Source organism: Myxocyprinus asiaticus, chromosome 19 (assembly GCF_019703515.2).
Source record: "Myxocyprinus asiaticus isolate MX2 ecotype Aquarium Trade chromosome 19, UBuf_Myxa_2, whole genome shotgun sequence".
Classification (NCBI taxonomy): Eukaryota; Metazoa; Chordata; class Actinopteri; order Cypriniformes; family Catostomidae; genus Myxocyprinus; species Myxocyprinus asiaticus.
Window position 1 is genome coordinate 27,079,278 of NC_059362.1, and position 25,708 is coordinate 27,104,985.

Sequence of the window (25,708 nt, forward strand, 5' to 3'; positions counted from 1 at the left end):
GAAAGGCTCTAAATCTGTTATATATTGATTTTAAATGTTTGGTACCTGCTGTGGTTGTTTCATTATGTTCAGATGGACAGGTCCAGCAGCAAAGAGTTTCAAACAGGAAATGGAACTGTTTTATAGGAAATTGTAAGGGTAGATGGAATAGACCAACTGTGAATTTCTGGAGGAAACATTGGGTAAGTTGGGATCTTGAGTAAATGTGATTTAATATAGCAGAATGTTGTTTACGTTAACCAAAATTATATCCATGACTCTGATTTTGGTTAATTTGTATAATGTTGTTTCCAGGACATGTGTTTTCAGTGTTTGTGTAATATTGTGTTTGTTAATTCCCCCTTCTGTATGTATATGGTGCTGGCCACCTCCTTTAAATTCAGTGTGTGTCTTCTCTAGTGAGTCTGTCAGTTTGTTATTTATTTGAAGTGTCTAGTCCTGGTTAGGTTTTGCTGTGATTTGTTCTCTGAGAGAATAAGAGGCCAGAGCAACTGTATGTTTTTTGAATATTTTTTGTTCTCTTCACAAATTATATGATGTGAACTAAACTGCATTTTGCTGATATTTAAATTTTTTTTATTATTATTTTTTTATTTTTTTACCATTTTTGGCACCTTCTCACCAATGGTGATGTTTGAGATTAAGTTTTTACTTGCCTAAGCAAGTTCTAATAAAAGATGGTCATGATACACCCTCACTTTGCCACTTGTTTTGTGGCTACAGACTTTTTGTTGTGATTTGCTGATACTACGTATGACAGATCCATCACAACCGGTGTCAGAAGTGGGATGCCACTAGGGGGCAGTAGTGAGTGGTAGTTTTTTCTCTCGTGTGCTTTTTGACCTTTTTTCTGAACTTACTGCAGTCAGTTATTTATTTTTTTGGGCCTTTTTTTCAATGATGGGGCCAAAGAAAGTTCAGACTGGGCGAGCTAAGGAAGCCACAAGAGGAGAGGCGGGTACTGAGATGGAATTGGGAAACCTTCCTCAGGATGCTTCTGTCCAGGAGCTCAGAGACATGTTCCAGATACACACTGAGATGCAGCAGGCACAAGACAGCCATGTGGAGCAAGAGGCAGCTCATCAGGAGGGCCAATGGAAGTCCATGCATCATCAGTTTAGTCTACTCCAACAAGAGGTACATGTCCGTACCACTCCTGTACCTAATCCAGGGCTTGGCAGCTGTAGCCATGATGACACTCTGTCTCATCCTTCCATACAACAAACTCAAGTGTTCCAACAGAGTCCTAGTAGCAGACAACCAGTGGCATCACCAGTTCCCCAGCAGTACAATTATCCTGGGCTAGGACAGCTGGCAGTACAAACGGAGCCTCACCTGCAACAATTATCTGAGTTAGATGATGTAGAGCACTAACTTACAACATTTGAAAGAATAGCTATGGCGTGTCGGTGGCCGACAACTGACTGGGCAGTTAGATTAGTGCCCCTATTGACGGCAAAGCTAGGAGTGCCTATGTACATATGGACATTGCTGAATCACTCGACTACGAGAAGGTCAAAGTGGCCATTTTGAATAAATATAACATCAACACTGAAAGCTATCGCCTGCAGTTCAGGACTTCAGATGTAGGGAGGGATGAAACCCAAAAGGAGTTATATGTAAGACTGAAAGAACTGTATCACAACCTGGACCAAGACCACAAGTGAGGGTAAGTCTGTGGGTAATCGGGGTGGTCCTGTCAATCAAAGCCCTAACCAGAAGTTTAATATTAGGAAGGGTGTAGTGTGCTATCAGTGTGGACAGAAGGTCATACTTAGCCAAAGTGTCCCCACATTCCCTCCACTAATGCTAATTTGTGTTGTGTGCCACAACCTGTTCACACTGAGCAGAGAAAGGACGTTCCTTTATATTATACAACTGTAGTCCTTAATGGTCAGGAATTAAGAGCCTTAGCTGATACAGGTAGCATGCAGTCATTGGTTCATACAGAGTTAATTCCAAAAATTCCAGAAATCCTGTTATTAAGGGGCCCATCCGTTGCATTCATTGAGATGAGGAATGTTATCCTACAGCTGATGTCCATGTGGAAGTGCAGAGGCAGGTTTATTTGTTGAATGTTGGTCTGGTCAATGATCTTTCTTACTCAATGCTTTTAGGCCAAGACTTACCAGTGTTATTTGATTTGTTTCCTGGTAGTCATGAATGCTATGTGACTGAAACACGGTCTATGGCTAGGAAGAGAGAGGAGGATACCCAGTTTCTCAGTGCATTGCCTTTCTTTGATTCAGATCTAGATAATCAACCAGGCAAAGCCTATAAAACTAAGAGGCAAAAGAGGCAAGAAAAATTCCACTCTGTTGCAAACAGTACTGAGGATGAACCCCATTCTGAACAGCTTAAATCATGGATAGATGTCCCTAAAAATATAGGTCAGTTCCAACAAGATGATCCAAAAACTGGACCACTGTACAGACAGGCACAAGAGTACTCACGTCAGAGTAGTGGAGAGGGCCATGAGTTTTATAAACAGGATGGAGTGTTGTATAGGCAGCAGGGTTCAGAGACAAAAATGGTTGTACAACAGAAGGCTAGAGACTTGGTGCTTCAGTTAGGCCATTCAGTCCCTTGGGCGGGTCACTTAGGGAGACAAAAGACCACCGCATGTATAGGCTGTCATTTCTTTTGGCCAAACAGGAGAAGAGATGTGGGTGATTTTTGTAGGAGTTGTCCAGAGTGTCAATGTACAGCCAGTAGAGGCCCCCCTAAAGCTCATTTAGAACACTTTCCTGTTGTAGGCATACCGTTTGAACAGCTGGGAATGGATATGGTAGGACCCCTTGAACGCAGCAAGACAGGGAACTAGTACATGTTGGTTATCAATGATTATGCCACTAGGTATCCGGAGGTCTTTCCTCTTAAAACAGTAAGGGTGAGGACTGTAGCTCTTTGTCTTGTCAAGCTGTTTTCTAGAGTGGGGTTCCCCGGGCCACAGTGACTGATCAGGGATCCAACTTCATGTCCAAACTATTGAAACAAGTGTATCAGCTGTTAGGGATAAAGGGCATAAGACCACACCCTACCATCCACAGATGGATGGTCTGGTTGAAAGATTTAACCAGACCCTTAAGCAAAAGCTGCGAAGGTTCATCAGTGATACTGGGGCTGACTGGGACCAGTGGCTCCATTACCTTTTGTTTGCATAAAGGGAAGTGCCTCAAGCCTCTTTGGGGTTTTCCCCTTTTGAATTGTTGTATGGCTGTGAGGTACGAGGACCCCTGTCACTTTTGAAGGAAACCTGGAAAGGAGGCCAAGAGGTCATCGGTTGCCTATGCCCTCCAAATGAGGGAAAATTTGGAGAGTATGACACAACTTGCCCAAAATAATTTGAGTGAATCCCAAAGTCAACAGCGAAACTGGTGTGACAAAAAGGCCAGAGCCAGAAGTTTTGAGCCAGGAGCTAAGGTGTTGGTGATGCTGCTTAGTGACAACAGCAAGCTATTAAATAAATGGCAAGCGCCCTTTGAAGTGGTTCAGAAGCTGAGATCTACTACCTATGACATTGCTTTACCAGGGCAGAGACGTTCCAAATGGGTACTGCATAGCAATTTCCTAAAAGAGTGGCATGAGAGACCGGGGAAAGGAGTGGAAGTGCTGATGATTCGTAAGGTGGAAGATGAGGAAGAAGTCAATGAACAGTACTTGCCACATCCATCTAATGCTACTTTGGACCTTCACCATCTTTCAGCCCAGCAGCAGTGTGAAATTCAAGATTTCTGTAGCCCAGAGATATTTAAAGAGAACCCTGGAAGAACCAGTTTGGTAGAGCATGACATTGTACGCTGTGATGGAGCAGTCCCTCGACGTATGAGTTACCGTGTTCCTGAACATCTCTTGACATCGCTAAGAGAGGAACTGAATCAGATGTTGACCATGAATATAATTGAACCCTCCCGAAGTGACTGGTGTAGCCCAGTGGTATTAGTTCCTAAAAAGGATGGCAGTCTACGTTTTTGTGTGAAACCTTAATTCTGTGTCTAAATTCGACTCCTATGCAACACCTAGGATTGATGAACTAATTGACTGTCTGGGCAAGGCTAAATGGCTGACCACTATTGACTTATGTAAAGGCTATTGGCAGGTCCCTTTGAGTGCTTGATCAAAAGAGTTGACAGCTTTCTGCACCCCTTGGGAGCCCTTCCATTTTCCATTATGCCCTTCAGTTTACATGGGGCCCCAGCCACATTTCAAAGACTTATGGACCACATCCTGTCTGGCCTTAATGGCTATGCAGCTGCTTACCTGGATACCATAATTATTTATAGTTCAACCTGGGAACAACATTTTTGACATTTGAAGGTGTTCCATCGCATTCAGGAAGCAGGTCTCACTATCAATCCCTCCAAGTGTGCTATAGCCAAAAGGGAGACCGAGTACTTAGGGTATGTATAGTTGAAGTAAGAAGTTTACATACACCTTAGCCAAATACATTTAAAATCAGTTTTTCACAATTCCTGACATTTAATCGTAGAAAACGTTCCCTGTCTTAGGTCAGTTTGGATCAATACTTTATTTTAAGAATGTGAAATGTCAGAATAATAGTAAAGGGAATGATTTTTTTTCACCTTTTATTTATTTCATCACATTCCCAGTGGGTCAGATTTACATACACTTTGTTAGTATTTGGTAGCATTGCCTTTGTTTAACTTGGGTCAAACGTTCTGGGTAGCCTTCCACAAGCTTCTCACAATAAGTTGCTGGAATATTGGCCCATTCCTCCAGACAGAACTGGTGTAACTGAGTCAGGTTTGTAGGCCTCCTTGCTTGCACATGCATTTTCAGTTCTGCCCAGAACTTTTCTATCAGATTGAGGTCAGGGCTTTGTGGTGGCCACTCCAATACCTTGACTTTGTTGTCTTTAAGCCATTTTGCCACAACTTTGGAAGTATGCTTGGGGTCATTGTCCATTTGCAAGACCCATTTGTAACCAAGCTTTAACTTCATGGCTGATGTACTGAGATGTTGCTTCAGTATATCCACATAATCTTCTTTCCTCATGATGCCATCTATTTTGTAGCAAAGTACCCCCACAACATGATGCTGCCACCCCCCTGTTTCACGGTTGGGATGGTGTTCTTCAGCTTGCAAGCCTCACCCTTTTTCCTCCAAGCGTAACAATGAACATTATGGCAAAAAAGTTCCATTTTTATTTCATCATAGAAATTATGCTATTCATACGGTAATGTGCTGAGGCGATCAATGCAAATGGTAAATGCCACCTAGGCAAGTATTATATATATTAAAATACAATTTATTCCTGTGATGTAAAGCTGAATTTTCAGCATCATTACTCTAGTCTTCAGTGTCACATTATCCTTCAGAAATCATCCTAATACGCTGATTTGCTGTAATATCTGATATACACAATATATATAAAAAAGTTCAGGATTCTTTGATGAATAGAAAGTTCAAAATAACAGCATTTATCTGAAATAGAAAACTTTTGTAACAATATACACTACCGTTCAAAAGTTTGGGGTCAGTAAGATATTATTATTATTATTATTATTATTATTATTATTATTATTTTTGATTAAATAATAATTAAATTAAATATAAATTTATACTTTTATTCAGCAAGGATACATTATATTGATCAAAAGTGACAGTAAAGACATTTATAATGTTACAAAAGCTTTCTATTTCAGATAAATGCAGTTATTTTGGACATTCTATTCATCAAAGAATCCTGAATTTTTTTTAATATATTGTGTATATGCCCTATATCAGATATTATATTTTATTCTCTTCCCAGGGGAGGGGTCTTTGTCTCCTCAGGTGTGAATCACATTAATATTCATGATCATTCACGCCTCCTCGCATATAGCCTTTCTAACACTAAAAGTGTCTTACAAAAGTTAAATGACTATATTGTTTTATATGAATGAGTGATCAGGATGGTTTTCACATCATTTTGTAACAAAACTCTAAGCTACAAGATCCAGTTCTCAAAAGTCTTGTGAACAAATGTTTAGTATGTGTTATATGGCCTTATTTCAGTGACTTAAAATTTTTGTTTTTTCTAAAACCACGCATAAACGTTATTTTCTCAAAAATACAAACATGTACATACATGTTGCTCACATATTATTTTATCCCAGTTTGTGCTGAATACAGTGTTATCAGTCTTTAAAACGTAAAAAATTAAGCAGCTGAAAAAAGTACAAATATCAAGGCATGTCAAAACTTCTCCAGGGCCCAAAAACACCCTCAGACCCTAGAGGGTTAAAAAACATCAAGTTCATCATCAGATTCATTCATGCTACACAGGTGAGGAAGCTCTTCAGATGGTCCTGGATAGTGACGAAGAGTTCACATTTTCCTCAGAAGAAGAGCGGGACTCCGACGATGAACATTTGCATTTTGAAGAGCAACTTTACTTTCATTAGTTGGCATGCTATTTTATTTAAACATGTACACATTTTACTAGTTGGACTATTTCCAGACTTGCCAGCCAGTATTTAAAGTACTGAAATTTGAAATATGTCCTAATAGGCAAGTTTTAGTTACATTTAAATGTTGTTTCGGCTAAAGCAGGTATTTAAATTGTATGCTGTATGATATGAATTTGACATGTAAAATGATATAAAAATAATATGAATCTTTAGATTATATTTTAACTAGTGTTTATGCTGCCTCATTATCATCAACGAAGCTTGTGCTTGCAAATATCTGTTTGGGTGTAAATGTGTAAAATGTGCTGTAAATATGCCCATATTAGAAAATCAGCATATTAGAATGATTTCTGAAGGATCATGTGATTCTGAAGACTGCAGTAATGATGCTGAAAATTCAGCTTTGATCACAAGAATAAATAGCATTTTACAATATATTCAAATAGAAAACAGTTATTTTAAATTGTAAAAATATTTCACAATATCACTGTTTTTGCTGTATTTTGGATCAAATAAATGCAGCCTTGGTGAGCAGAAGAGACTTTTGTTTTAAAACATTAAAAAATCTTACTGATCTAAAACTTTTAAACGGTAGTGTAGGTCTAAAGTTTTTAAATAAAGTCTTTATGTAAAGAAAATTTATAGTCAGATTACTTTTAACTTGAACTTGATTTTGTGAATAAGTTACAAACAATACATTCAATCATTAAGTCTCCTCACATTCATTCTCTCTCAGTCATATTCCTCATTGATAGGCCTAGGGGAGGGGTGTTTGTCTCCTCAGTTGGGAATCAATATTCATGATCATCCACGCCTCCTCGCCTATGGCCTTATTTCAGTGACTTAAAATTTTTGTTTTTTCAAAAACCTCGCATAAATGATATTTTCTCAAAAATACAAACATGTACATACATGTTGCTCACATATTATTTCAGCCCAGTGTGTGCTGAATACAGTGTTATCAGACTTTAGCCATTAATATGTTTTTAAGCAACTGAAATGAGCACAAATGTCAAGGCATGTCAAAACTTCTCCAGGGCCCAAAACACCCGCAGACCACAGAGGGTTAAAATACATCCACAAGTACACCTCCAATTCAGTACACCTCCTATCAGAAGCTAACTGGCTAATTGTTTAAAGTTTTGACATCATTTTCTGGAATTTTCCAAGCTGCTTAAAAGCACAGTTAACTTAGTGTATGTAAATGTCTGAACCACCGGAATTGTGATAGTCAATTAAAAGTGAAACAATCTGTCTGTAAACAAATGTTGGAAAAATGTTCATGTCATGCACAAAGTAGATGTCCTAAACGACTTGCCAAAACTATAGTTTGCTAATATAAAATCTGTGGAGTGATTAAAAAATGAGTTTAAATGACTTCAACCTAAGTGTATGTAAACTTCTGACTTCAACTGTAATTGGTCATGGTGCCATCAGACCGCAAATTCTTAAGTATGGCGGGGTGGTACAGAAGATTTATACCAAACTTTTCTACTCATGTGGCACCCTTGAACGATTTGACCCGAAAGAATTGCCCAAACCAGATCTGCTGGGCAAAGGAAGCGGAGAAAGCTTTTCAGGATTTAAGGGCTGCCTTGTGTGATGATCCAGTGCTTTATTGCCCTCATTTCAAGGAACCCTTTGTGTTGCAGACAGATGCCTCTAACAGTGGCATTGGAGCAGTGCTCCTTCAGGGTGAGCTGAAGGAGCTCAGTGACCAGTGGCACACATCAGCAGGAAGCTGTATTCAAGAGAGGTACGGTATTCTACAGTTGAGAAGGAGTGCCTGGCAGTGAAATGGGCACTAGATACCTTCAGGTACAATCTCCTTGGTAGAGAGTTTCTCCTTGAAACTGATCATCGATCACTACAGTGGATGGACATTGTATTCTAGGATACAAATGCTAGAATTACCCGCTGGTACCTTTCTATACAACCTTATAGGTTCACCATCCAGCATGTCCCTGGAAAAAATAATACCACTGCTGACTTCCTCTCCCACTTACGGCCATGATTTAGGCTGCACATATGGTCTAATATATAGGTTATATCTGGACTTGTCAATAAATGAAAGGACACTACACCATTGGTTTGGTTTACCATCTTTATTTGCCATTATACTGAGTCAGTGCATGGGCTTAGTTATCTGGCTTAAAGGAAAACAATATTAAAATCTGTTAAAATACCTTTAGACTAAAATGTTACTAAAACCTGATTAACACACTTTAATTTATATTGACTAAAATAACTACAGAAAAGGCTCTAAATCTGTTATATCTTGATTTAAAATGTTTGGTACCTGCTGTGGTTGTTTCATTATGTTCAGATCCATTATGGTCCAGCAGCAAAGAGTTTCAAATAGGAAATGGAACTGTTTTATAGGAAATTGTAAGGGTAGATGGAATAGACCAACTGTGAATTTCTGGAGGAAACATTGGGTAAGTTGGGATCTTGAGTAAATGTGATTTAATATAGCAGAATGTTGTTTACGTTAACCAAAATTATATCCATGACTCTGATTTTGGTTAATTTGTATAATGTTATTTCCAGGACATGTGTTTTCAGTGTTTGTGTAATATTGTGTTTGTTAATTCCCCCATCTGTATGTATATGGTGCTGGCCACCTCCTTTAAATTCAGTGTGTGTCTTGTCTAGTGAGTCAGTCAGTTTGTTACTTATTTGAAGTGTCTAGTCCTGGTTAGGTTTTGTTGTGATTTGTCCCCTGAGAGAGTAAGAGGCCAGAGCAACTGTATGTTATTTGAAATATTTTTTGTTCTCTTCACAAATTATATGATGTGAACTGAACTGAACTGTATTTTGCTGATATTTTGTTTTTTACAATTTTTGATGCCTTCTCACCAATGGTGATGTTTGAGATCAAGTTTTTACTTGCCTAAGCAAGTTCTAATAAAAGACTGTGACTATGGACTTTTTGTTGTGATTTGCTGATATTGCTTAAGGCAGATCCATCACAGGCCTAGACGGTGTTTCACCCACTTGTCTAAAACCCTGTGCTGACCAGCTGGCCCCCATCTTCACACAGATCTTCAACAGATCACTGGAGCAGTGTGAAGTTCCCTGCTGCTTCACTGTGGCAGCAGTGAAGTCATTCAGGTTCCTAGGCACTACCATTTCACAGGACCTGAAGTGGGAGACCCACATAGACTCAATTTTGAAAAAGGCCCAACAGAGGTTGTACTTCCTTCGCCAGCATAGGTAATTCAACTTGCCACAGGCGCTGCTGATACAGTTCTACTCAGCAGTCATTGAGTCTGTCCTTTGCACTTCTATATCTGTCTGGTTTGGTTCAGCTACCAAGTCAGACATCAGAAGACTTCAAAGGATAGTTCGGACTATCTCCTACTCACCTTGCTAGAACTATACACATCCAGAGTGATGAAAAGGGCTGGTAAAAACACTCTTGACCCCATTCACCCAGCACACTTCCTTTTCAAACTGTTGCCCTCTGGCCGGCGCTATAGAGCATTGAGCACCAGAACAGCCAGGCACAGAAACAGTTTTTTCCCACAGGCCATCAACCTCATGAACTGTTGCCCCAAATACTTTCCTTTTGCAAATACAACCATGTGCAATATTCAGTCCATCCATTCCTACTAATATCCATATTTCATTTATATTCTTTAACATATCCTACCTCTTCTTCAATACATTACCTGCACATAGCTGTATACCTGTATATAAAATATTCGAACAACATTATTGCTCTATTGTATATTTCACTTTTTTATCTGTTATATCTTATTTTTTATTTTTATGTCACTATATGTATTTACAGTTGAAGTCAGAAGTTTACATACACTTAGGTTGAAGTCATTATAACTCATTTTTAACCACTCCACAGATTTAATATTAGCATACTATAGATTTGGCAAGTTGTTTAGGACATCTACTTTGTGCATGACACGAGTAATTTTACAACAATTGTTTAAAGACAAATTGTTTGACTTTTAATTGACTATATCACAATTCCAGTGGGTCAAGTTAACTGTGCCTTTAAGCAGCTTGGAAAATTCCAGAAAATGATGTCAAGCCTTTAGACAATTAGCCAATTAGCTTCTGATAAGAGGTGTACTGAATTGGAGGTGTACCTTTGGATGTATTTTAAGGCCTACCTTCAAACTCAGTGCCTCTTTGCTTGACATCATGGGAAAATCAAAAGAAATCAGCCAACACCTCAGGAAAAACAATTGGGGACCTCCACAAGACTGCTTCATCCTTGGGAGCAATTTACAAATGCCTGAAGGTACCACGTTCATCTGTACATACAATAGTACGCAAGTATAAACACTGTGGGACCACGCAGCCATCATACTGCTCAGGAAGGAGACGCATTCTGTCTTCTATTGATGAACGTAGTTTGGTGCAAAAAGTGCAAATCAATCCCAGAACAACAGCAAAGGACCTTGTGAAGATGCTGGAGGAAACAGGTAGACAAGTATCTATATCCACAGTAAAACAAGTCCTATTGCGACATCACCTGAAAGGCTGCTCAGCAAGAAAGAAGCCACTGCTAAAAAAACTGCCATAAAAAAGCCAGACTACAGTTTGCAAGTGCACATGGGGACAAAGATCTTACTTTCTGGAGAAATGTCCTTTGGTCTAATTACATTTTTTTTAACTCTTTGGCCATAATGACCATCGTTTTGTTTGGAGGAAAAAGGGTGAGGCTTGCAAGCCGAAGAACATCATCCCAACCATTAAGCATGGGGGTAGCAGCATCATGTTGTGGGGGTGCTTTGCCGCAGGAGGTACTGGTGCACTTCACAAAATAGATGGTATCATGAGGAAGGAAAATTTCAAGACATCAGCCAGGAAGTTAAAGCTTGGTCACAAATTGGTCTTCCAACTGGACAATGACCCCAAGCATACCTCCAAGTTGTGGCAAAATGGCTTCAGGACAACAAAGTCAAGGTATTGGAGTGGCCATCACAAACCCCTGACCTCAATTCAATAGAAAATTTGTTGGCAGAAATGAAAAAGTGTGTGCAAGCAAGGAGGCCTATAAACCTGACTCAGTTACACCAGTTCTGTCTGGAGGAATGGGCCAAAATTCCAGCAACTTATTGTGAGAAGCTTGTGGAAGGCTACCCAAAATGTTTGACCCAAGTTAAACAATTTAAAGGCAATGCTACCAAATACTAACAAAGTGTATGTAAACTTCTGACCCACTGGGAATGTGATGAAATAAATCATTCTCTCGACGATTATTCTGACATTTCACATTCTTAAAATAAAATAGTGATCCTAACTGACCTAAGACAGGGAATGTTTTCTACGATTAAATGTCAGGAATTGTGAAAAACTGAGTTTAAACGTATTTGGCTAAGGTCTATGTAAACTTCTGACTTCAACTGTATGTATAAATATATGTGTTTGTATGTATGTATATTCGTTTGCTTTTGCACTGGAAGCTTCTGTCACCATGACAAATTCCTTGTGTGTCTAAGCATACTTGGCAATAAAGCTGATTCTGATTCTGAAAAGTTCAACTTTCTACAGATGGCAACCATTTATCACTCTCAACCATGTATGCAACTCATACACCCAAAGACTTATCAATAAGAGAACGCATCCTTTTTTTGAAAGTGCACAAAGACAGATGTGTAAAAATAAACAATATTATATGCAGTGCTGGGTAGATTACTTCTGAATTGTAATCCAATACTGATTTTAAATTACATAAATAAAATTGCAATCAGTAATGTAATTTCTTGAATTATATTTTTGGGTTAACTAATCTGCTTACTTTTGGATTACCTCTGACCTAGCTCTAGTTTGTTTGATGTAACATGCATTTAAAGCTACGTTTTTTTTTTGTTTTTTTTTTGTTAGAAATTAACAAAATGTCATTAATGAGCGAGTACACCAAAAATCAGTTTTCCAAACAGTGTTTTTGCCTTACCTTGATTCACTATGATAAGCCTATAATAGTTATTTTTATTTTAGAGCTGAACGGAGCAGATTTTCTTCAATACTTCTTTCATTCATCCGTGCATATTTACATAATGTGCGTAAAAAAGAAAAGAAGGTTGTAAATTATGAACGATTTATTGCCGTTGCCTGATTAATATGTAATCATGGAATCTCTTAAGAAGTAACTGTAGTCTGATTATGAGTATTTTAAAATATAATTTAATCTAATAAGATTAGATTTACAAGTACTAGATTTTTGGAATCTGTTTACATTATACAGATAACATGTAATCTGCTACTACCCAGCACTTATTCTATATGATCACAGCAGTATTGTTATGAATGTAAGTATTGCAGAAAGAATGTAACCTTATAAGCATCTGTGTTTCTAAGAGTACAACACAACACAAGGTGAGCCTAATTAGCATTTTAAATGTGATTATAGTTTACCCAAAAAGTTATTTTAGGAAGTGGAGTTGACTGTAGCTATGTAAGACAGCATCTTTATTCCCCCTCAGAAGAAAAAGGATAATTAAAGTTATATTTGCTTGTACTGTCCAGACTGAAGCATAGGTAAATTATTATAAAAAAGTTCTAAACAAAAGGAAATTCAAAATCTTAAAAGAATGATATTTTGACACAGATGTGACGACATGCGTGGTTCGGATGTTTGAACGGCAAGCTCTGTGCACTTTGCTAGTTTTACTACTTTTTATGTCATAAACCGGTGAGATTCGATACACCCTGATCCTTAACTGTTCTAGGAAGACAATATGTCAAAGAATTCAAAATCCTCAGGCACTGGAGACATTAAAAGACATTTACATCCACAAGCTGACGCACCGGAGCAGCAGGCCGCTAGTGAGCCAATTTGGTCAGAGAAGTGAGGGAAATTTGGCGAGAATTGTTTAGCATGTCGGCATTGTTGAAGAAGGTCGTTGCTGACTTGGAGGATCTTGCTGTAATACGTCGATCGATCATTGCCATGGAGCCAAAATTTATTTATATCTTTTACTTTTATCTGGAGTCATCGTAGAGGGAATTAGCTGCTAATCAACTAACGACCAAGGTGTATTTGGAGCGCGTCTGGGAGAAGTTGGAGGACTTGGAGAACCGTAACCAGCGGAATAATGTCCGAATTGTTGGAATTCCTGAGGACAAAGAAGGTCAGGATATGGTGAAATTCCTGGACGGGCTCTTCCCGAGTCTGCTCAACATAACAGGCCATAAGCTGTAAATTGAGCGAGGTCACAGGGTTCTGGCTCGGCGATCAGCTGAGGGAGACAGGCCCCAATCATTTCTGGCCAAATTTCTGAGATCATCCGATAAAGATCTTGTGTTACGCGAGATGAGGTGTAAAAGAAGGTTTTCTTGGAAGAACCATAGCATTTTCTTGTTCCCAGACTTTGCGAATTCGACAAGAGAGAAACGTGATCGATTCAAGTAATGCAAGAAACTCTTACATCAACAGAAGGTCGCTTTTGCACTGATGTTCCCGGCCAAATTGAGAATAGATGCTAAGGATGGTCGCAAAATATTTACATGTCCCCAGCAAGCGATGTCCTTCATAAAGTCAATGGATTGAGTAAGTTATTTTGTGGTACTCACGTAGCAGCCAAGTGGACTGACTCACTGAACATTCACTTGACTGTCCGAGGAAACTGAGTGCCCTTTTTTGTTTCTTTTTGTGCTAGTTCCACCTAGCGGCTGGAGTTGTGTAGTAGCACTCCTTTGGGACAGTGTTGTGGATGAATCTGCACGTTCTTTGTGCTTATGCCTCCTATTGGTTGGAGTTTGTTTTGTGGAGTATTTCTTGCAGGACATTGGAGTGATTGGGTCATTTGTTGCACTCATGTAGCAGTCGAATGGGCCAGCTCACTGAACATTCGCTTGACTGCCCGAGGAAACTGAACGGCCTTTTTTTTTTTTTTTTTTTGCTGGTTCCACTAGCGGCTGGAGCTTGTTTTGTGGAGGAACACACCTTCAGGACAGTTATGTGGCTGAATCTACACATTCTTTGTGTTTATTCCACCTATTGGCTGGAGTTTGTTTTATAGATTATTTTCTGTTGTGTAATTCTGTGTCACAAAATTTGTATAGAAATTTATAAAGAATTTGTATGCATGACTTGAGCAATCCGATGGCAAAGTTGTTGTGGGGGCTCTTGTAGGCGTACATGGACTGTTTGAGTTTAGAGGGATGGATGCCAGTTGGCGCTGTCGTGCGTGGGGTTAATGCGCATGTTTTTCTTTTTTCTGTTTGTTTGGTTCAGGGGGAAGGTTGGGGTTTGATTGTTGCACTAATGTTGGAATGTGATCTTCATCATTTTATTTTTGACACACAATCTATTTTTTCTAATATGTCAAAATGTCAAATGTTAATATGAGTGGATTGTCTCTCTACACGTGGAATGTGAATGGGTTGGGGCACCCCATAAAAAGAAGGAAGGTTATTTCTCTTCTTAAACATAAGAAATACGATAAAGTGTTTCTTCAAGAAATGTATCTTTCCCTGCAGGAAGATGAAAAATTTGGGAAGATATAGGGTGGACATGTTTTCTTTAGTGCTGGCTCAAGTAAGAGCAAGGGAGTCATTACACTGATAAGTAAGCATCTACAATTCAAATGTCTGAAAAAGATTAAAGATAAATTAGGAAGAGTCATTATAGTTTTAGCAGAAATTCAGGGGCAAAGGTTGATTTTGGCTAATATTTATGCACCTAACACTGATGATCAGGGCTTTTTTATAGATCTTGAAGGGATGTTGCAAGCCACTGGCACCCCTCACGATGTAATATTGGGAGGAGACTTTAATCTATTGGTGGACTCAGTCCTTGATCATAGTGAAGCAAAAGTGTGTAAGCCCCCTAGTGCAACACTGACGCTTCACAGGATTTGTAAAAATCTTGGTCTTACAGATATTTGGAGACTTTTGAACCCATCTTGTAGGGACTATAAATGTTTTTCATCAGTCCATAAGATTTTTTTGATATCTAAGTCCCTAAATTCATCTGTTGTTGATTGCTCAATTGGAAACATCTTAGTTTCAGGTGATGCCCTGGTGAGTTTAGAGGTGTTGCCACACACATGCCGCTATAAATAAATCATATAGTTGGTGCTTTAATGTATCCCTTTTGAAAAATCCTGAATTTCAACAAATGTTAAAGGCTGAAATCAGTGTTTATATGGAGACCAACTGGTCCTCAGTATCCTCTGCGGGCGTGCCTTGGGAGGCACTTAAGGCGGTGCTTAGGGGTCAGATCATACAGTATGCCTCATTCACCAAAAAATCCAAAGCACGAGAACTCGTGGAGTTGGAAGGGATTTTTAAAAGTGCCGAAGCAGAGCTGAAGCACCGAATGTGGTCTGATGGCCTCAGAGAATTGACCCGATTGAAATACAGATATAATACTATTTTGTCACGGAAGGTGGAGTTTTGGATATTCAGGGCAAGACAGTCATACTTTGAGTCGGGGGATAAAGCAGGGAAGCTTTTGGCTAGATATATAAAGCAGAGAGTGACTTTTTCTAACATTCCCTCAGTGAAATCTGCTGGTGGTAAAATATTTACCACGGCCATTGATATTAATAATGCTTTTAAAGAATTCTGTCTTGATCTCTATAGTTCCACATCTTTGTCTACTAATGAAGATATTAGAAAATTTGTGGAACCATTGGAACTCCCTAAACTGACAACTGAGCAAAAAAATTCTCTTGATTCTGAGATAACCTTAGAGGAACTTGGCGAGGTAATTAAGGCCAGCCAGACGGATTTGCCGCTGAATTTTTTAGATCTTATGCTACAGAACTGGCTCCACTTTTGTTAGAAGTATATACAGAATCATTAAAGAATGGAAAGCTTCTGCCAACCATGACACAAGTCCGGATCAGTCTGACTCTTAAAAAGGACAAAGATCCAAGTGAGTGTAAGAGTTACCGTCCAATTTCCCTGATCCAGCTAGATGTAAAAATATTGTCAAAAATTTTGGCTAACCAATTAAGTTATGACATCTCTTATACATATATATCAGGTGGGGTTTATTTGGGGCCGCAGCTCTTCTGATAACATCAGGCGTTTCATCAATATCATGTGGTCAGTGGTGAATGATCAGACTCCGGTCGCTGCCATCTCACTTGACGCCGAAAAGGCATTTGATATGGTAGAATAGGATTATCTTTTTACGATTTTGGAAATATACAGGTTCGGGAATACTTTTATTGGATGGATTAAGTTATTTTATGGACACCCGGTAGCAGCGGTACAAACAAATGGATTAATTTCAGATTTTTTTACTCTGGATGGGGTACCTGGCAGGGTTGCCCTCTTTTCCCATTATTGTTCTGTCTTGCCCTGGACCCATTAGCAGCCGCGATAAGAAAGGAAGATGATTTTCCAGGGGTTGTTGGGGAGGTATGCCACATAAGTTTTTGCTTTACACAGATGATATTTTATTATTTGTCACTGACCCCACTAGATCTATGTCTTGCCTCCACGGAATTATTAATTCCTTCTCTACGTTGTCAGGATACAGAGTAAACTGGCCTAAATCCAAAGCTTTGGCTCTGACAGTGTACTGCCCAGTAACGGCTTTTCAGCCAGGCGCCTTCCAGTGGCCCAAACAGGGCATTAAGTATTTGGGTTGATTTAGTTAAGGTTAATTTTGACCCATTAATAAAAAGGTTTTCGAGTGATGTGGGCAGGTGGGCTTCATTACATTTATCTATGATTGGGAAGGTTAATGTTATTAAAATGAATTGTATTCCAAAATTCAACTACCTGCTACAATCTCTCCCTGTAGATGTCCCCCTCTCTTATTTCAAGAAATTTGATAGCATAGCGAAGTCCTTCATTTGGAATGGTAAGCATCCCAGATTACATTTCAATAATTTACATAGGTCGATTGACAAAGGTTAGCTAGGCCTACCCAAGATTTTGTTTTATTATGCATTCAGTCTCAGACATTTGGCTCATTGGTCGCTTCCACCTGAGAGAGCCGCTCCCTGGTTTTGTATCGAACAGGAAGTTCTTGCCCCTATTTCGCCATTGCAAAGCCTTTCTATCAAACTAATCAGAGAAGTTAGGTTACACCCCGTTATCTCGCATTTGCACTCGGTATGGACAAAAGTGTCCAGAGTGTTAAATTCTGACATTTATTTAAATGTTGCCTCGAGCATATGGCTGAACCCAAAATTATGTATTAATAAGTCCCCTTTCTGCTGGTCAGAGTTTATTGTGAGGGAGGTTAATATGGAGTGTTGAGATCCTTTGAAAATTTGGTTCAACATTTTGGGATTCCCAGATCTCAGTTCTTTAGGTATTTACAGCTGCGCCATCTGCTCTGTACTGTTATTGGGAGTAGACCCCCATAAATTGGTAGATACTCTGGAAGTGGTGATTACTGCTTTTGGAAAAGGTCATGAGGCATCAGTGTACTACTCCCTGTTAATTCAGAGTCTGGGGGATGGAGCTTTAACTTCTATCAAGAGATTATGGGAGAAAGATTTAAACTTGGTATTGGAGGAGGGAGTGTGGGCTAGGATCCTAAAAAACGTCAAGTCTGTATCTAGAGATGCAAGGGTGCACCTTATGCAGTTCAAGATTTTACATAGATTCTATTGGACCCCCTCTAGATTGTATCGGCTTGGTCTTAAAGACACACCCACCTGCTGGCAATGCCAATCAGAAGATGGAGACACAACCCATGTTTTTTGGTGGTGTGTTTAGATCCAAGAATTTTGGTTGAAGGTTCAGAGTTTTATGTGTGACGTATTGGGCACTCAAATTTCATTTTACCCCAGACTCTGTATTTTAGGCGATTGGGCGGTCATCAATATAGGGGATAAACACATAAAAAATTGGTTCCTGACCAGTGTTATGATGGAAGTCGGCTGGAGCGCCCTCATTTCGGGAGTGGTGCATGGAGATGGGGAGGGTGGCAGCTTTTGAAGAGGTGTCATGTAGAAGGCTGGGGATCTGGGATTCATTTGATGGGAAATGGGGCAGTTATTTGGCATTTTTGGGGTACTCTCGGGGAGGGGCTGTGGAGAGAGAAGCATAGTTTTAAATGTTTATGATTATTATTTTATATATATATATATATATATATATATATATATATATATATATATATATATATATATATATACATATAAATATTTGTGTGTGTGTGTGTGTGTGTGTGTGTATACTTTTATGTGACCACAGGGATGTTCACTGAGGGTCAGGGTGGGGTTGGTGATTGGGGAGGGGGTGGGGTAATAGTGGGGGTTAAATGTTGATTCAGTGTGTATATGTTTCTTTTTTCTTTGTTATCTGTATGAGTCAATAAAAAATGTTAATCGGAAAAAGAATTATATTTTATCATTCATTTACAGCGGTCAAAAATCATAAAGCACTGCATTTTTGTCCTCTAAGACACATTCTTCACTATTTGCACTGTGCAACTGTTCAACCAATCTGCTTTAGCTTTCCCCTCCAGTGCCTCTAATTCCATTAAACTAATTACAATAAGTGAGCCACACCAGGCTTCCGCATGCAGGAGCCATAAAGCAATGATTGGGGTAATAATACGAGCCTTCACTTGGACATTTTAGCGATTGTTTGAAGAAGCACCATTTGCGGTGCATCGGTCATTGGGCATAGCTAAATGATGTATTCACATATACATAAAGGAAGGCATTAAACATGTCTCTCTCTTCATTTTGGCAGAATGGGCAAGCTCATTAGCGGGGAAATAACTGCCAGCTGGGGTTTCCTTTGGGAATTGCTTTCCTTATACCAAGTTCTCAGGCAAAAAGAGGCAATGTGTAACACACAAATTCACCAAGTGAAATGATTCCAAAACAGAGAGGTAATAACAAGTCTTCGTTTAATAGCCAGGAGGGGATGTTTCCCAGCTTTTATAAAATAAAAGATTAATTTCCAGAAGACTGGAATGTTTTAACAAGAACAGCTTGGATACCACCCCCAATAGTTTCACTGGAAAATCTGAATTGAATCAATTTAATGAAAGTAACGTCAAGATGACATGAACCAGACCAAATGTAGTAAACTGACGGTTAGTACATGAATTACGTTTCTTGGGATCAAACAAGGATATATGCAGGGTTGGGAGGGTTACTTTTTAAATGTATTTCACTACAGATTACAGAATACATGCTGTAAAATGTAATTTATTACGTATTCCGTTAGATTACTCAAGGTCAGTAAAGTATTCTAAATACTTTGGATTACTTCTTCAGCACTGGTACATTTTTTCACTTGTTTTGACTATTAAAACTCTGCCAGTACGGTAAGACAAAATACACATGTTAAAAATACATTCTCTGAAAAACCTAAATATCTTATGCAGTGTTGTTTCTAAAACAAGATAAATCAAATTCTTGTTTTAAGGATTTTTATATATTTTTACAGGAAAACAATAAAAAAAATGATTATCAAGAATAAGATTTTTGCCCTAATATCAAAGGTCTTAATAGAAGAAAAGAAATTATGATCCAACGTGAATTTTCTTGATAAAAAAATATGATCGTGCCTGGTAACGTGCTAAAATGGCTAGAAATAGCATTTTAGCTTAGCGTAAAGCTGACAATTTACACAAGGTTTATTTCTATTTCTTCTGCTCCAAACTTACTTCAAACTTACTTCTCTGTCTGCTCGTATGAATGTAACACATCATAAGAAAGTGTTTCACTGCTGTTCAAATGCACTTTGGATCGCATTATTTATATGTATAAATGTTTTCCATCTGAAAGGACTAAATATTAAATGAAACAAATGACAATAAAATGCAAAGTAATCGCTTCAGTAATCAAAATACTTTTTGAATGTAACTGTATTCTAATTACCAATGATTTTAATTGTAACTGTAGTGGAATACAGTTACTTACATTTTGTATTTTAAATACGTAATCCAGTTACATGTATTCCGTTACTCCCCAACCCTGGAAATATGAGAGATAATGGCTGTGTCCGAAAGCTAAGAAAAGCCGTCTTCACAGGCTATATACAGAGAAGGCATAAAGTCACGTCCGAATCCAATGTTTACTTCACATCCTGTCTACTAAGATGCCTTCTTCTGGTCCTTCGCTGCTTTTGATATCCCAAAATGTTATATATGCAATTCAGTGGTTGAGGGAAAGAATAAAAATGGCATCTGATGGAGTGACTGAAAGTAGTAATTCATTTTAAATGCCCTGTTTTTAATTTTATTCAACGTATGACTCTTTTTCTACCAAGAGACAACCATTGTAGTTACTAAATATTAGCTTTGTTATTTCAAAAGCTAACTTGAATTTATTTTAGATCATTAAACATGACTGTCTGAAACCAGTGTCCTTACAAGCTAACCTTCATATACAAAACACATTCACTTATGACCCAAATGTGAACTCATTTTTTTTAATTGTTGTTTATCTTTAAAGGGATAGTTCACCCAAAAATGAAAATTCTCTTATTATTTACTCACCCTTATGCCATCCCAGATGTGATTGACTTTCTTTCTTCTGCAGAACACAAACAAAGAATATCTCAGTTCTGCTGGTCCTTACAATGCAAGTGAACAGGTGGGTGATCAGACCCAAAAATCACATAAAGGCCACATAGAAGTAATCCATAAGACTCCAGTGGTTAAATCCATATCTTCATAAGTGATATGATAGGGATGGGTGAGAAACAGATCAATATTAAAGTCCTTTTTACTTTAAATCTCCACTTTCATTTTTTCTATAAATCTCCACTTTCACTTTTGCTTTTGAAAGTGAAAGTGGAGATTTATTGTTTAAAAAAAAAGGACTTAAATATTTATACGTTTCCCACCCACACCTATCATATAGCTTCTGAAGACATGTATTTAACCACTGGAGTCTTATGAATTACTTTTATGTGGCCTTTATGTGCTTTTTGGACCTTCAAAGTTCTGGTCACCATTCACTTGCATTGTATGGACCTACAGAGCTGAGATATTCTTCTAAAAATCTTTGTTTGTGTTTTGCAGAAGAAAGAAAGTCAGACACATCTGGGATAGCATGAGGGTGAGTAAATGATGAGAGAATTTAAATGTTTTGCTGCACCATCCCTTTAATATATTTTACAATCAACATTAAAAAAAACTAAAATGTTTAAAATAATATACAAGGAAGAAAAAGAGTGAAAGTTAGCAGTGACTACTACACTAAAAGTGATACACTGTCAAATGACAGCATATATTAAAGGTCTACCTAAACTCTTCTATCAGGCTACAAAAATATTTTAATTCAACAAAAAATTCATAAACATTTCAGCTACATCTATGTCTCATAATAATGTAGCCCAGGGTATATCAAAGAGAGTCAGTGAGCCTTTCTCTTTCTAGCTGTGTGAGTGATTTGGACTGTCTGAGGCAATTTCCAAAGTCTGCAGCTGATTTGACAGGCCACTCAGCTCAGCTGTTCCCTTGACAGCATGTCACTCGTACCAAACCCACAAGAGCAGCTTAAGGCTGACACACCACGCAGTGCTTATGCCTTCTACTTCACCTCAAACAGCACCAGCAGTACAAAACACATCCCTGTTTCCTAATAATAAATCACTGTCTATGTTTTTCTTAACATAGAAAGGCGACAGCCTATAATGTCATTTAAACTAAAATGACAAAATTCACAATTCATGTTTCATACAATAACAGACCGCTCTTTAAACTAGAAATGGAGATATCATCTTATTGACTTGTTATCATGTTATATTAAGGACAAATGAAGTTGATAAAGACAAAACGCTAATGGTAGGTTCTTCATAGGCTTGTGAGGTGCTTTATAAAACTAAGTCAACATCAGCTTAAGAAATTAGGTAGGTATCTTTTGAGGCATCTTTGTTGTGTTGAGGCATAATTGAATGTTGTGTTGAGATAAAGTTAAAAGTCTATGATAAAAAAGAAAAAAAAGAAAAGAAAAGAAGATCATTTTAATGGCAATACTAAATTCTGAAGACAGGCAGTGAACGCCCCTATTATGCCCAAACATACTGTCAAGGAAGGGGCACACTAGGTTGTGAAATACAGCCAATATTTGCTAAATATTATATTAAAAAAGTTCAACACATTAATTATTACATTTTATTTAACATAAACATCTGTTTATTTTATTTTTTTTTTTTTGTATATGCTGTGGAGGATGATGTCCATGTGACTTGATGAATAATAGCATGAATACAATGTGTTATTGCAACTATGCAGTGCATTTTCATGTCGCCATCATGTATGTGTTAATTCTGTATATTACAGGAATAGTTCACCCAAAAATGAAAATTTGCTGATAATTTTCTCACTCTCAGGCCATCCAAGATGTATATTTCTTCATCAAAACAGAATTTAAGACTTTTAGGATTTCATTTCAGGCCTCGCAAACGATTGATTATTTTGAGAAACAAAACAATACTTATATACTTTTTAACTACAAATGTTTGCTTCCATACATCTCTGTGACGTATGCTCATGAGAGGGATGACGTAAGCTCGTTGGTAAGGTCACGCGTCACGTGGAGGCAGGAAGTGTGTCATTGTTTACAATAGAAACTTGCACAGAGCACAGACCAAGCGCCATTCACAAACCAAAACAGTCCAAAACAATTTCAAACAATATAAAATAAAAAATCATTTCCAAATAATAATAATAAAAAAAAAAAAAATGTAAAGAATGACACGCTTCCTGACTCCTCCTCCACGTGACGCGTGACCTTACCAATGAGCTTACGTCATCCCTCTCATGAGCACACATCACAGAGATGTACGGAAGCTAACATTTGTAGTTAAAAAGTATATAAGTATTATTTTGTTTCTCAAAATAATCAATTGATTGTGTTCAGAAGAAATGTATTTGTCGACTGGAGTCGTGTGGATTATTTTGAAGCACCCTAAATATGCATTTTGGACCGTCAAAAAATGGAGTACATTCACTTGAATTGTTTAGAGAAGGAGGCCTGAAATGAAATCCTAAAAGTCTTAAATTCTGTTTTGATGAAGAAAGAAACTCAGATACATCTTGGATGGCCTGAGGGTAAATTATCAGCAAATTTTCATTTTTGGATGAACTATTCCTTTAAGGGAAAATTACACTTAAGGTGCTTTATGCAACCGGGCACAGTTCCTCAGTGACATCATCCTCCAGTAGGTGACAACATTTTGGTTGGAAATCAACAACAAATGCAAGAGATAAAGTGAAATATGGAAATAAATAAATTTGGCAAGTAAAGCTAATGAGACCTAATGATAGTCTTACCTCTTGATGGCCTTGAAGCAAATGATGATAGTCAGGAGGAGGAAGACCACAGATGCACAGCTTACAGTCCCCAGGACCAAGATCTGCATCTCTCTCCTCCAGGGAGTTAAGGGGGATACAGTTGAGGGAGCAACTGGAAGAGAGACAAAGTATTAAAAACCATGTGAAGCACAAAGAAATACATCAAGGAAGAGAACAAATCAAATTTTCTTTTACCATTCTCACTCTGTGTCAGTGTGGTCTCTCAAACCTATACAGCTCAATGGCCAAATCATAAGACTGCAGTTTGCTGCTCTACTCTATTTATCATTCCATATCCAAGAGGCGCTTTATTTGGACCACTGAGCAGCTGTCTCATCCAGAAACATATTAGTGCTTCAGGGTCCTCCACCTTCCCCACCACTTTCAAGTTTGGATGACTTTTCTCTGGTTGGGACCTGATAGAGCCACCTTGCTTTACTGAGCACGGTTTTATAGGTACTTCAAAAAATGCACAGGAGAAGGCTAATTAACAAGTCCATTGCCCTCATGATCACATGGGACTTCTCTAGCTCTCAGCCTCTCACTTTCTACCACCATACCTCTCTTACCTTGGCTTTGTAAATAACTTTTAGATTTGAGCCACAGATTCATATGTATCATTTCTGAGATTTGGAAAGTTTCCATGTAATTACAGTATACAGTTCAGGCAGTGGCGATTTCTCAGGGCCAGCAAAGCCTTCTCTGCTGGTGTAACATGCCTAATAAATAAATATTTTTTCATCCTTTCATTCTGATTGACCTTTTTGCCTATGTATTTTCAATCACTTTCCACTCCTAATTCTAATACAAACGAATAGCAAAAAACAAAATGTTTATCCAATCATAATTTATTCCTCGATGCTTACAAGCAAAGTGTGACAGCTTTTTCACAAATTGCATGCCCGAAACCATGCTCCTTAGCCGAAGCAGCGCGTGAGTCTGAGCTCCACTCCGTCAGGCCTTCAGAATTACCACAGAATCCCTCAACACTGCAGTGAATAGGCATCTAAAGTCAGATTGTCAGATTCATCAGCCAATCAGATTGATATATTTGTTCTTGTGGGTGTGGTCTTTAGGATATGTCCCAGTCCAGCCCTTCTAGCTGGCCTTGAGTGACACAATCACGCTTTAAGTGATGTACGTAATTTGAAAGCGAAGAACGCGAGAAGCTGACGAGTCAGCTGTCATCACTGCTGTTATTGCCTTTCTTAAAGAGATCCTTATGGATTTAAAAACCTGAGATGTTCTGCATGATCGTGCGATTGATTAATTAAACAGGAAAGAAGGACTGATTTTCACTTCAAGCAAATTGATAAGTGCTTTTTGCATTGTTATAGCAACATCAGGAGTTTTCTAAGTGTAAATTAGGCTGCTTGAGCATTCAGTGTCAGATCAAGTTTTGAAAAGTAACCGTGTGCCCTGACGAAACAAAATTTATTGCAAGCAAAATTTAAATCGTAAATATTATTAGAGAGCTTTTTCTTGGTATTAGACCTCCTTGATTCTGGCTTTCGTGCGTTGACGTGTTTTTAAAATGCCAGTTGGTATTATTAGTTGACTGCCACGTAATGCATGATAGGTATATGGTGTCTTATTCATTGTGAAACTGTGTTTTCTTAATGGCATGAATCGCACTGAAGGCCGAGACTTAAAATGCACGGGCTGCGGCTGAGTTCAGGTAAACATAGCATTGCCCAAATCGCATACTTCTGCACTAATCTAGGCCATTTTGTAATTTAAGTAGAGTGATTAGTGTGTTCACACTGAAAAATGCAACGAGGAGTACTACGAGTACCCGCTTATATACATTACTTCTGTAATATGCTTCCACGTTGTAAAAAAAAAAAAGGGCTGGGAAATTTCACATGTAAATTTTTGCAATTAATAGTTGACTGTTTAGCATGTTAAAAAAATTACACAATAAATGCAGTCTCCATTTTTTGCACTTCCTGAAACTTCACTAATGTTTTTCCACACTTCGTGTGGATAAAATTGCCATGTCTAAATTTCCAGGAGGTACATGCTCGACTCGACTGCACGTCCTAGCACAGAAACTGATTGTGTGGAGCAGTGCATGCTTATTCATTAC

General features: G+C 38.2%; 1 protein-coding gene across 2 annotated transcripts in view; it reads right to left on the reverse strand.

The window, feature by feature from the left end:
* Positions 1 to 25,708, reverse strand: part of LOC127409851 (proline-rich membrane anchor 1-like) — a 131,870-nt gene that overhangs the window by 32,291 nt on the left and 73,871 nt on the right. For both annotated transcript variants that reach the window (XM_051644750.1, XM_051644749.1), the window contains one exon: positions 23,599 to 23,731. In XM_051644750.1, the coding sequence (XP_051500710.1) occupies positions 23,599 to 23,731 (133 nt within the window). The remainder of the gene's footprint in view (positions 1 to 23,598; positions 23,732 to 25,708) is intronic.